At 42.4% G+C, this 14,011-nt stretch overlaps 1 protein-coding gene across 1 annotated transcript in view; it reads right to left on the bottom strand.

The window, feature by feature from the left end:
* Window positions 1-13,252, bottom strand: part of LOC143773620 (carboxypeptidase A1-like) — a 97,282-nt gene extending 84,030 nt beyond the window's left edge. Inside the window, exon 1 of the mRNA XM_077261019.1 lies at window positions 13,175-13,252. Coding sequence (XP_077117134.1) covers window positions 13,175-13,239 — 65 coding nt within the window. The 5' untranslated portion in view covers window positions 13,240-13,252. The remainder of the gene's footprint in view (window positions 1-13,174) is intronic.
* Window positions 13,253-14,011: the final 759 nt, after the last annotated feature.

Below are 14,011 nucleotides of genomic sequence, written 5' to 3'. Positions count from 1 at the left end.
GCAGCACCTGAGTCCACAAACGCCATGACAGGATACGATGACAGTGAGCAAATCAAAGTTACAGATAGAATAAACTTAGGTTGCAAATTACCAATGGCGACCGGACTAACAACCTTAGTAAGACGTTTAGAGCATGCTGAGATAACATGTGTAGAATCACCACAGTAGTAACACAAGCCATTCTGGCGTCTATGAATTTTCCGCTCATTTCTAGTCAGGATTCTATCACATTGCATTAAATCAGGTGCCTGTTCAGACAACACCATGAGGGAATTTGCGGTCTTGCGCTCCCGCAACCGCCGGTCGATTTGAATAGCCAGGGCCATAGAATCATTCAGACCTGTGGGAATGGGAAAACCCACCATCACATTCTTAATGGCTTCAGAAAGGCCATTTCTAAAATTAGCAGCCAATGCACACTCGTTCCACTGGGTCAGCACGGACCATTTCCGAAATTTTTGGCAATACACTTCAGCCTCGTCCTGGCCCTGAGACATCGCCAGCAAGGCTTTTTCTGCCTGAATCTCAAGATTGGGTTCCTCATAAAGCAAACCGAGCGCCAGAAAAAACGCATCAATGTCAGCCAATGCCGGATCTCCTGGCGCCAGCGAGAAAGCCCAATCCTGAGGGTCGCCCCGTAAAAAAGAAATAACAATTTTTACTTGCTGAGCGGAGTCTCCAGATGAACAGGGTTTCAGGGACAAAAACAATTTACAATTATTCCTGAAATTTCTAAATTTAAATCGGTCTCCGGAAAACGGTTCAGGAATCGGTATCTTAGGTTCTGACACAGGATTTCTGATAACATACTCTTGTATGCCCTGCACACGAGCAGCAAGCTGGTCCACACTTGTAATCAAGGTCTGGACATTCATGTCTGCAGCAAACACAAGCCACTCAGAGGTAAAGGGGAAAAGAAAAAAAAAAAATGAGAGAGAGAAAAAAAAAACTCAGAACTTTCTTTCTTATAATCCCGCTTCTGCAATGCATTTAACATTTAATACTGGCCTGGCAAACTGTTATGACCCCAATGGCGAGGGTCTCAGAGGAACAAGTAAGTCTGCGACGTACAAAAATCCAGCTCATAGGGCAGTGGTAACTGGGTTGACCATATAACTACTCCTAACGCCAACACTAGAAGTAGCCGGGGAACATGCCTACGTTGGTCGCTAGATGTCTCGCGCCAGCCGGAGGACTAACTACCCCTAGAAGAGGAAAACAAAGACCTCTCTTGCCTCCAGAGAATAGACCCCAAAAGTCGGATACAAGCCCCCCACAAATAATAACGGTGAGGTAAGAGGAAATGACAAACACAGAGATGAACTAGGTTTAGCAAAGAGAGGCCCACTTACTAATAGCAGAATGTAGTAAGATAACTTATATGGTCAACAAAAACCCTAACAAAATTCCACACTGGAGATACAAGAACCCCCGAACCGTCTAACGGCCCGGGGGGAGAACTCCAGCCTCCCTAGAGCTTCCAGCAAGGTTAGGATACAGATTATGTACAAGCTGGACAAAAATGCAAACAAAAACAAATAGCAAAAAGCAAGAAAGCAGACTTAGCTTAATTTAGCAGGAACCAGGATCAGTAGGCAAGAGCACAACAGATTAGCTCTGATTACAACGTTGCCAGGCATTGAACTGAAGGTCCAGGGAGCTTATATAGCAACACCCCTGACCTAACGACCCAGGTGAGCATACAAGGGATGAATGACATACCCAGAGTCAAATCACTAGTAACCACTAGAGGGAGCCAAAAGGTAAATTCACAACACCTGCCGCTGTTTGGAGTATTGCTTGAAGCTGAATGTTATGATACTCCCTCGGCGTTCCGGCCACCGGTAGTGCGCCTCAGTAGGATGTTGCTTCGGTCTCACAACACGACTCCTACTGGTGTTTCTCCTTTGCGTGATCTCGTTTCTCACTCAGCACAATCTATCTCGCTTCTAATCCTTCCTTGGGCTCCGCCGCTACCCGGAGCAGGCGCGGTCCCGTTACGTTCTTTCTTGTTGCCAAGCCTCTGTCAGGATCCCACCCCTGACAGAGACCCTACTGTATCTTCCCCCACAACACCCTCTGCCACAAGGTGTTGCCTGGTTCCAACCCAGTCAGCTTTCTGATCTAACTTCCTGCCTGACCCCCAGTTTACCCACTATGGTGGGGAGTGGCCTAATGAATAGCACCCTTAGCTCCCCCCGGAGGCCCGGCTGTGAAATGTATTGGTGTCTGTGATACCTGATCCGATGAACTCCTTCAGTGCCATCAGACGTACCATAGCTCCCCATAGTGGCGAAGCCACAGTACTGCAACGACCAGGACTCTGGGGCGCTGCACAAGCGTGCTCGCTCCCGGTCTCTTAAAGAGACAGTGTGCATTTTCCAAAAGTTGTCTCTAACCAATAGCGTGTGGCTGGTTACTATTTCTAGCTCCTCCACCATAGGGAGGGCATCAAAGCAACAAGTATTCACTGTTGCTACTTCCGGTTCCTGTTTATGTGTGCTTCTGTGTCTGAAGTATCTGTCAAGCACTCCGCTTACACTGTCTGTTTCCACAGATCCGCTGCTATCTGTTACCCGGTTATTCTGGACTGCATCCGCACTATCTACGCTGGACCCATCTAGTCCCACCAGTCTGCCTGCCACTCTTCCAGTCTAAGCCAGTACTCCCGGTACCAGCTTCTACTTGAACACCGGTCAGCTTTGCAGCATCCACTAACCCTGCTGGTCTATCTGTTCCACTGGGACAGCCGCCACGAGTATGGGGACTAACTGAAGGTAGCACCCGTGTCCTCTGGGCATACCATTCTGCCCCTGTTCGAGGGGACTTACTATGGGTGTCTGGGGCTCACGCAGTAACGCCCCCTTCGGAGCCCCCCGGACCGTGGTCTAGTGGTTCCACATTTAACTTCAATAAATACGAATGTGAACTTCTACATCTGTGCCTCCATTTCCATTCGTTACAGCTTATACTGTATGTAGGAGAATATGGGAGAGCTCATATTGTATATGGAGGTTATGTGCGGATCTCATACTGTATTTAGAAGACTATGTGGGGGCTCATACTGTTTATAGAGGGTGTGACGACACAGCATTTAATCTTAATTATCCAGATGTCTATTTTCAGTTAGCCAGGAGGCATAGAATGTTATCTTTATGTTGACTTTTGAATTTATGTGTTTGTTCTTCAGTTGGTCAAGAGCCATAGATTGTTGTCATACGAGTCTTAAATGTTGATTATTTTTTTTATATATTTTTGAATGGCTGATGTTTGCATCTTTATATCAGCTACTCTAGATTATTGTCTGTCATCTTTGCAAGATAGGGATGCAGGGTCATTGAACAATGAATGTTTGATACTATGTTTATTGACCATTGTGTGGGACCCTGTGGCTTGTTGCCTTGCAAAACAGAGGAGGAAAAACTATGCAAATTGATTAAATACTCAAAAAATGTGAGTTAATCTTATCTCACCTTCCTGTTGACCTCTGGATGATGGCCTGAAAGACAACAGTTGTGAACTTGTAGATTGTGACCCGTCATGGGCAGGGCCCTCTCTTCTCCTGACTTGACTTGTATTGTTTAAGATTACTGTGCTTGTTTTTTATTATGTATACCCCTTTTTATATGTAAAGCGCCATGGAATAAATGGTGCTATGATAATAAATAATAATAACTAGATGAAGGGGGATATATGCCCCTGTATTAAGAGAATAGAGAAGCAGAGACTCTTTACAAAACCACAGCCAGGAACACTCAACAGGATAACTGCCAGAACATCATGGCTCCATCACGAGGGACACAGATATTCTACAGGATGCCAGCTTAGGGGACCATGGCCCAGCTGGAAGAATGCATATCTGCTCCATTGACCATCACTGAACCCACGAATACGTTTGAGGAAGCCAGGATTGGGACCCACTGGTCACCTGGCTCCATGGAGATGTTCGAAGAAGCCAGATTGTGACCTTCTGGTCACCTGGCCTTGAACCTCAATGGAATGTCAGCTTCCTAAGCTTATCATTACCTCTTAATTGTGTGTGCCACAGGTGGGGTAGTTGTCCATGGAAGTCGCAGCTGCTTTAATCTCGGTGAGTCAGCGGAAGAGTGGGACTCTGTAATTTTGCACCATCTTGGGTATTTTGCTGGGATTGTTCTATGTGTTATTGTCTGTTCATGTTTTAATAAAGTATTGCCACACTGTTTTACCCTTACCCTGTGTTATCTGAGTAGTATTATGCCCACAGTAAAAGGAGAAAGGGTGTTCGGTGGGATGATTCCTGGTCCATGTGGTCTTGAGCCAGCGGATTTGAGGGGCTTTGTGGGGCTCACACTGTACACAGGGGGCTATGTGGGGACTCATACTGTATATACAGGGGACTATGTGGGGGCTTAAATTGTATGTAGGGAGCTGTCTGTGGGCTCTTACGATATATAGGGGAATGTCAGCATACTAAATTCAGATCAATATTAAGTGATACAATTATTATTAATATAAAATTATTATAATTAATATGTTAATATTAATATTGAGCAAAATTAATTTCAACCTATTGGTTCAGGCCTCGACAACAGTAACAATCTCTCATGTGGCCCCCAGGGAAAATTATTTGCGCACTCCTGCTGTAGAGGATGGAAATTCTAACAGGATTACAAAGGACTTGTAGTAACTATTAAGATGATCATGTACACACAAGTTGAGATCTTGCATAAGCAATGAATCATTAATCTTGGAGAATCATTGTGCTATAGTGGAAGGTGTCTTTGTCCTCCATTTGGATACAGGCCTTGGCTGAATGATTATATACTGTCTTAAACAATATTGTACATCAACATCTTTGTTTTAAATGCAATGAGATGAGATCTATTTCTGATAGTGAAATTCCTTAATAGAAGCAAAGCATGTTTAATAGTGATGAGCAAATATAGTCGTTGCTCTGGTGGTCTCCGAGTATTTGTGATTGCTCAGAGATTTAGTTTTTGTTGACGCAGCTGCATGAGTTACAGCTACTAGCCAGCCTGAGTACATGTGGGGTTGCCTGGTTGCTAGGGAATCCCCACATGTAATCAAGCTGTCTAGTAGCCACAAATCATGCAGCTGTGGCAAGGAAAACTACCGTATATACTCGAGTATAAGCCGAGATTTTCAGCCCAAATTTTTGGGCTGAAAGTGCCCCTCTCGGCCTATACTCGAGTCATGATCGGCGGTGGGGTCGGCGGGTGAGGGGGAGAGAGGACTGTCGCATACTCACCTAGTCCCGGCGCTCCTGGCGCTCCCCCTGCCCGTCCCACGGTCTTCGGTGCCGCAGCTCTTCCCCTGTTCAGCGGTCACGTGGGACCGCTCATTAAAGTTATGAATATGGACTCCACTCCCATAGGGGTGGAGCCGCATATTCAGTTCTCTAATGAGCGGTAACGGTGACCGCTGACAGAGGAAGAGGCTGCGGCACCCGGAGACCAGCTGTCCAGGATAAGGAGCCAGGGACGCCGGGAGCAGGTAAGTATGTCATAGTTACCTGTCCACGTTCCACACACCGGGCGCCGCTCTGTCTTCCCGTCCTCTTGCAGTGACTGTGCAGGTCAGAGGGCGCGATGACATACTAGTGTGCGCGTAGCCCTCTGCCTGAACAGTCAGTGCGGAGAGACGCTGAGACGGGACGCTGAGACGGGACGCTGAGGAGCTGCGGGCAGCAAGAGAGGTGAGTATGTCATTTTTTTTTTTATTGCTGCAGCAGCAGCAGCATTATATATTGCACAGCTTTATATGGAGCATCTATGGGGCCATAATGAACGGTGCAGAGCATTCTATATGGCACAGCTTTATGTGGAGCATCTATGGGGCCATAATGAACGGTGCAGAGCATTATATATTGCACAGATTTATATGGAACATCTATGGGGCCATACTGAACGGTGCAGAGCATTATATATGGCACAGCTTTATGTGGAGCATCTATGGGGCAATAATGAACGGTACAGAGCATTATATATAGGGCACAGCTTTCTATGGAGCATCTATGGGACCATAATGAACGGTGCAGAGCATTATATATGGCACAGCTTTATGTGGAGCATCTATGGGACCATAATGAACGGTGCAGAGCATTATATATGGCACAGCTTTATGTGGAGCATCTATGGGACCATAATGAACGGTGCAGAGCATTATATATGGCACAGCTTTATGTGGAGCATCTATGGGACCATAATGAACGGTGCAGAGCATTATATATGGCACAGCTTTATGTGGAGCATCTATGGGACCATAATGAACGATGCAGAGCATTATATATGGCACAGCTTTATGTGGAGCATCTATGGGGCCATAATGAACGGTATGGAGCATCTATTTTTATTTTTGAAATTCACCGGTAGCTGCTGCATTTTCCTCCCTAGGCTTTTACTCTAGTCAATAAGTTTTCCCAGTTTTTTGTGGCAAAATTAGGGGGGTCGGCTTATACTCGGGTCGGCTTATACTCGAGTATATACGTAAATCTCCGCAAAGTATAAATTGCCCACTCTGACCCTCTGGATCTGGAGCTTACTCTGACTACCTCTGAATTCCATTTCATATCAAGTTGGAGTATAGTAAAGCCAGCAGAAAAGATGCAAGAACAGACAAACATCTCTTTATGGGGGCTACAGACCATGGGTGTTTGTCTTAAACAATCCCCTTTATGGGCTACTGACCAACTTGCCATCATAGTCTGGCCCTGATTGAAGGAAAGCACTGATCTCAAAAGCAGCACTTTTTCTTCTGCTCTTTATTATTATTGTTATTATTATTATTACTACTATTATTCACTGTGTTTGCCACCTTTGAGGGAAAAAAAGAGTGAAAACACATTTTAAACAGCTCACTCTATGGGATCTTTGTAGGGCTTCGGTCACTAACAGAGAAAGAGTGCTTATAGAAGAGACGACAAGGAAAAATTTTGAGGAGGCGCATGTGCTCTCACAAGACTTAGGGTACTGTCACACAGTGCAATTTTGATCGCTACGACGGCACGATCCGTGACGTCGCAGCGTCGTATGATTATCGCTCCAGCGTCGTAGACTGCGGTCACACGTTGCAATCACGGCGCTGGAGCGATGCCGAAGTCCCCGGGTAACCAGGGTAAACATCGGGTTACTAAGCGCAGGGCCGCGCTTAGTAACCCGATGTTTACCCTGGTTACCAGCGTAAACGTAAAAAAAAAAAACAGTACATACTTACATTCCGGTGTCTGTCCCCCGGCGTTCTGCTTCTCTCCACTGTGTAAGCACCATAGCCGGAAAGCAGAGCGGTGACGTCACCGCGTCACCGCTGTGTTCGCTTTCCGGCCGGCAGGCGCTCACAGTGCAGAGAAGCTGAGACGCCGGAGGACAGACACTGGAATGTGAGTATGTACTGTTTGTTTTTTTTACGTTTACGCTGGTAACCAGGGTAAACATCGGGTTACTAAGCGCGGCCCTGCGCTTAGTTACCCGATGTTTACCCTGGTTACAAGCGAACACATCGCTGGATCGGTGTCACACACAACGATCCAGCGATGTCAGCGGGTAATCAAGCGACGAAAGAAAGTTCCAAACGATCTGCTACGACGTACGATTCTCAGCAGGGTCCCTGATCGCTGCTGCGTGTCAGACACTGCGATATCGTAACGATATCGCTAGAACGTCACGAATCGTACCGTCGTAGCGATCAAAATTGCACTGTGTGACAGTACCCTTACACTTGTAGCTACAGATGCTGTTGTAGGACTGTGGCTAGCATGGTCTTTCATGTTCCTAATAGCTTGTAAAGCAATTGATCGTATCCATTAGTTGGTGGTAGAAGGTTACATACCCAACAAACCAACGCTAGTACCATAATATCACTTGCTAATCAGAATTAAATGTACAGTTTTGCTCTGTGCTAACCATCAAGTACAAAAATGCTCAGTGCAAGTGAACTTTGTAATATAATACTACATAAAAAAAGTAAAAACAGTTTGCACAGCTACTATTTGCATGCAATTCCTCACTTTCCATTAGCCCCTTCACCCCGAAGCCTGTTTTCAGGACATATTGTACTTTATGATACTGGTAAATCTTCTTCGATATGACTTGCGTTTATTTGTGAAAAAAATGGAAATTTGGTGAAAATTTTGAACATTTTGCAATTTTTTAACTTTTAGTTTTTATGCCCTTGAATTAGAGAGTCATATCATACAAAAGTTTAATAAATAACATTTCCCACATGTCTGCTTTACATCAGCACAATTTTGGAAACATATTTTTTTTTGTTAGGAAGTTATAAGGGTTAAAATTGACCAGCGATTTCTCATTTTTACAACAAAATTTGCAAAACCATTTTTTTTAGGGACCACCTCACACTTGAAGTGACTTTGAGGGGCCTATATGATAGAAAATGCCCAAAAGTTACACCATTCTAAAAACTGCACCCCTCAAGGTACTCAAAACCACATTCAAGAAGTTTATTAACCCTGTTAACCCATAAGTTGCTTCACAGGAATTTTTGGAATGTTTAAAAAAAATTGAACATTTAACTTTTTTTCACAAAATTTTTTCTTCAGATCCTATTTGTTTTATTTTACCAAGGGTAACAGGAGAAATTGGACCACAAAAGTCGTTGTACAATTTGTCCTGAGTACGCCGATACCCCATATGTGGGGGTAAACCACTGTTTGGGCACATGACAGAGCTTGGAAGGGAAGGAGCGCAATTTGACTTTTCAATGCAAAATTTGCTGGAATTGAGATCGGACACCATGTCGCGTTTAGCGAACCCCTGATGTGCCTAAACAGTGGAAACCCCCACAAGTGACCCCATTTTGGAAAGCAGACCCCCTAAGGAACTTATCTAGATGTGTGGTGAGCACCTTGAACCCCCAATTGTTTCACTAAAGTTTAGAATGTAGAGCCGTGAAAATTAAAAAAATCATTTTTTTTCCACAAAATGATCTTTTAGCCCGCAATTTTTTATTTTCCCAAGGGTAACAGGAGAAATTGGACCCCTAAAGTTGTTGTCCAATTTGTCCTGAGTACGCTGATTCCCCATATGTGGGGGTAAACCACTGTTTGGGCGCATGGCAGAGCTCAGGAGGGAAGGAGCGCCGTTTGACTTTTCAATGCAAAATTGGCTGGTATTGAGATCGGACACCATGTCGCGTTTAGAGAACCCCTGATGTGCCTAAACAGTGGAAACCCCCCACAAGTGACCCCATTTTGGAAAGTAGACCCCCTAAGGAACTTATCTTGATGTGTTGTGAGCACTTTGAACCCCCAATTGTTTCACTAAAGTTTAGAATGTAGAGCCATGAAAATTAAAAAAATCTTTTTTTTTTCCACAAAATGATCTTTTAGCCCGCAATTTTTTATTTTCCCAAGGGTAACAGGAGAAATTGGACCCCAAAAGTTGTTGTCCAATTTGTCCTGAGTACACAGATACCCCATATACCGTTTAGGCGCATGGCAGAGCTCGAAAGGGGAGGAGCTCTGTTTTGGAATGCAGACTTTGATGGAATGGTCTGTGGGCGTCACGTTGTGTTTGCAGAGCCCCTGATGTACCTAAACAATAGAAACCCCCACAAGTGACCCCTTATTGGAAAATAGACCACCCAAGGAACTTATCTAGATGTGTTGTGAGAACTTTGAACCCCCAAGTGTTTCGCTAAAGTTTATAACGCAGAGCTGTGAAAATAAAAAATATATTTTTTTCCACGAAAATGATATTTCAGCCCCCAAATTTTTATTTTCACAAGGGTAACAGGAGAAATTGAATTGCAAAAGTTGTTGTCCAATTTGTCCTGAGTACGCTGATACCCCATATATATGGGGGAACCATGGCAGAGCTCGGAAGGAAACGAGCACCATTTTACTTTTTCAACGCAGAATTGGCTAGAATTGAGATTGGACACACCCCTATGCCTAATCCCAACCATAACCCTAACCACACCCCTAACCTGAGCACACCCCTAACCCTAATCCCAACCCTAACCATAACCCTGACCACACCCCTAGCCCTGACACACCCCTAACCCTAATCCCAACCCTAACCCCAACCGTAAACATAATCCAAACCCTAACTTTAGCCCCAACCCTAACCCTCACTTTAGCCCCAACCCTAACCCTAACTTTAGCCCCAGCCCTAACCCTAACTTTAGCCCCAACCCTAACCTTAACTTTAGCCCCAACACTAACTTTAGCCCCAACCCTAACCGTAACTTTAGCCCCAACCCTAACCTTAACGTTAGCCCCAACCCTAACCCTAACGTTAGCCCCAACCATAACCCTATTGTTAGCCCCAACCCTAACCCTAATGGGAAAATGGAAATAAATACATTTTTTTTTCATTTATTATTTTTCCCTAACTAAGGGGGTGAAAAAGGGGGGTTTGATTTACTGTTTATAGCGGGTTTTTGTTTGGCAGCTGTCACACGCTAAGAGACGCTTTCTATTGCAAAAAATAGTTTTTGCATCACCACATTTTGAGAGCTATAATTTATCCATATTTTGGCCCACAGAGTCATGTGGGGTCTTGTTTTTTTTGCGGGACGAGTTGACTTTTTTTTTAATACAATTTTCTGGCACATGACTTTCTTTGATCCCTTTTTATTCCGATTTTTGGGAGGCAGAATGAACAAAAACCAGCAATTCTTAAATTTCTTTTAGGGGGGGCATTTATACCGTTCTGCATGTGGTAAAATTGATAAAGCAGCTTTATTCTTCGGGTTAGTACGATTACAGCGATACCTCATTTCTTTCTTTTTTTTATGTTTTGGCGCTTTTACACAATGAAAACTATTTTATATAAAAAATAATTGTTTTTGCATCGCATTATTTTGAGAGCTATAACTTTTATTTTTCTGCTGATGATGCTGTATGGCAGCTTTTTTTTTGCGGGACAAGATGACGTGTTCAGCGGTACCATGTTTATTTATATCCGTCTTTTTTATCACATTTTATTGCACTTTTTGTTCGGCAGTATGATGATAAAGCATTGTTGCTTGCTTCGTTTTTTATTTCTTTTTTTGCAGTGTTAACTTGTGGGATAGTTTTATAGAGTGGGTCGGTACGGACGCGGCGATACCAAATATGTGTACTTTTATTGATTTTTTTATTTACATGAAAAAATGGATTTATTGGAAAATATTTATTTATTTTTTTCTTTATTTGGGGATTTTTATTTTTTTTTACTTTCTAGCATTGTCCCAGGGTGGGACATCACTATATTACATCAGATCACTGATCTGACACTTTGCATAGCACTGTGTCAGATCAGTGATCTGACAGGCAGTGCAGGAGGCTTTCCAGCGCCTTTTCTCAGCAGGCGCCAGGAAGCCACCTCACTTCAGGACCCGGAAGGAGCCCCGCGTCCATTTTGGATCCGGGGACTCCTTGGAGAACATCGCATCGCGGGAGAGCGACAGCCGACACCACTGAAACAGGAGGTGAGTATAAGCTTTTTTATTTTAATGTGGCCAAACATGGGGAATGAGAAAGGGTTGTCAAAGTCCTGGACAACCCCTTTAACTTTTAAATGGATTTTTAAAAATGGATGAAACACTGAAGTACAAAGTATGTCTTCTGTGTTTCACCGTTCCAATACCGATTCCCTTACACTTTAATGGCTGAGTCTGATCTTCAAAACAGATGACAATAGGATATGCTCTGAGTTTCACAGATTGGGTACACAGATCTGTTTTCAAAATTAACTTGTATATGTATCAATTCAATTTGATGGGTCCTTGTTCTGTCCTAGAATGTGTCACATTGATGTGTGAAAGTAGTTTTACTCTAACGTGCATGGAGTTGTTATAGAGAAACCGTTGAGGAATATTTCATCAAATGTCATATAAGAAACCGTTCCCATAAAAGCATATCTAGGACATTGTGTGCCTCCATAAAGACTTGCTACATACAGCTCTGCAGTGTTGATCAAGACTTCTAAACACAAAGTAAGGAAAATGCATGCAAGTCTGTGAAGAACTGACTTGAGATAAAAATAATTCCATCCTTTAAATGGCAAAATGTTGCAATGGCAATCTTATCTATCAGAACCTAATATCTCATTAGGTTCTGAGAGATGAGAATTTATTGATCAATTAACCTCACGCCCCCCGAAGAAGCAGGGCGGCGAAACGTGCGCGTGGAGGCGAGAGGTTTAGGTCCTAATACCAACACACTCAGCGGACTTTGATTCTTACAGGTAATTATTTGCGGTGTTTAAAAATTCCATTCATTAATCATATCAGCCACTTGTATTTCCTACTTTGCAGGACACGATCTGGCTTGATTTATAAACAGCAACATGTATTTATTTGGACTGGACACTGCACCTTATAATATATGCATAATTTAAACATTCACATATAGATTTGTACTTAAAACGCTGGTATAGATGTGTTTGGCTAGATGTTGGCATATATGCATTTTATTTTTTTTATTTTTTTCTCTTTTCTTGAGAGTCACAGCACCACCTAGAGCCCAATTGTGATATTAATGGCATTAATGTAATAATTACGGTATACTACAAACAATTTCTTGGCACTATGCACTTTAATTAATATTTTGATATTAGTATTTAATATTTAATTTATTCATATAATTTGCCATTTATTAATTGGTTGCCATTTGGTATTATGCTTTGATATTTGAAATTGTTTGCCATATCTGCTATTAGTCTTTCAACCTCTGTTTTTCCAGTATTTATTATACTCCTGAACATTTTTTATCATGTCTTGAATAAATTAATAAACTATTGTAGTTTAAAAAAAAATGATAATTTTGTGTCAACTTCCAGAGATTTTTTCTTGCTCCTTGTGTTTGAATATGGTGCATGAAGAATAAGGTTGTATTGTTAAACTAGTAGGAAGTGTTGGCCCTCGTTTATGGGCATTCTTACTGATTGAGGACTTGTTGGTTTGATAGAGAAACCGTTGTGGAATATTTCATCAAATGCCATATAAGAAACTGTTCCCATAAAAGCATGTCTTGGACATTGAGTGCCTCCATAATATCTAATATCTCATTAGGTTCTGATAGATGAGAATTTATTGATCAATTAACCTATCTGCTACCAGAAAAGAACAAATGTGTGCATGCAATGCATATAAGTAATATGAGAAAATCCAATAAGAATTTTCATTACAACTGGCAATAAGATTTTATTGAAATAAAAAGAGGACTTACCCAACAAAAGTCTTTTGGCTGCAGGCAGCTGCAAAGAAAATTGTGAAAACAATCAAAATCTTCATTTTGTCTAGTATTTGGACCAACAGAACTAGGTATAGGAGAATTTATATTGCTTAGTGCGAGACTTAACCAAGGACTTTTTATATCAATAGTCATTAATTATGTCCTGGCATCAGCCATGCTACATATGATAGATAATACCGTTGTTCACAGAAGGCATCTGTTCTTTCACACTTACTTGGCTGATGATCTACATAATCATTCATGTGTAATATGTGTATTTACGTTGGATTAGAGACTCTCTGACCATGTGATTTTCAGATCTGAGGTGTCTACACATTTGCTAACTGCTGAAAATACATTAGGTTCTATTCACACTTGCATTTATGAGTTCCATTTCTCAGTTGCGTTTTAGGTTCAGAGAAACAGATTTCATATGAAGAACAGATCCGCTGCAAAACAGATGCAAACTGAAGCAGAAGGGTCTCATTAACTAAAATAGGGTTCATCTTATTCCGGTTTTGTGTCTAGTTACAGACCAAGTGCAAGCTGCGCTCTATTTTAGTTAATGGGACCCTTCTCCATCAGATGCATCTGTTTGTAATTGATCTGTTTTCCGCAGGAATTCTTTTTCTCTAATCATAGATGAAACACGAGGGGTGTGTGAAAAGAGTCTTAGCTAGTAATAGGGGCTCTCGTTAGCTGACACTATATTACTGTGGATTTTTATTATGTACAGTCATGTGAAAAAGTGTTTGCCCCTTCCTGATTTCGTATTCTTTTGCATGTTCATCACAATCAAATATTTCAGATCACCAAATTTAAATATTAGAC

This window comes from Ranitomeya variabilis, chromosome 5 (assembly GCF_051348905.1).
Source record: "Ranitomeya variabilis isolate aRanVar5 chromosome 5, aRanVar5.hap1, whole genome shotgun sequence".
NCBI lineage: Eukaryota > Metazoa > Chordata > Amphibia > Anura > Dendrobatidae > Ranitomeya > Ranitomeya variabilis.
The sequence above is the reverse complement of the archived record's forward strand: the minus strand, read 5'-3'. Positions and strand labels throughout refer to the sequence as shown.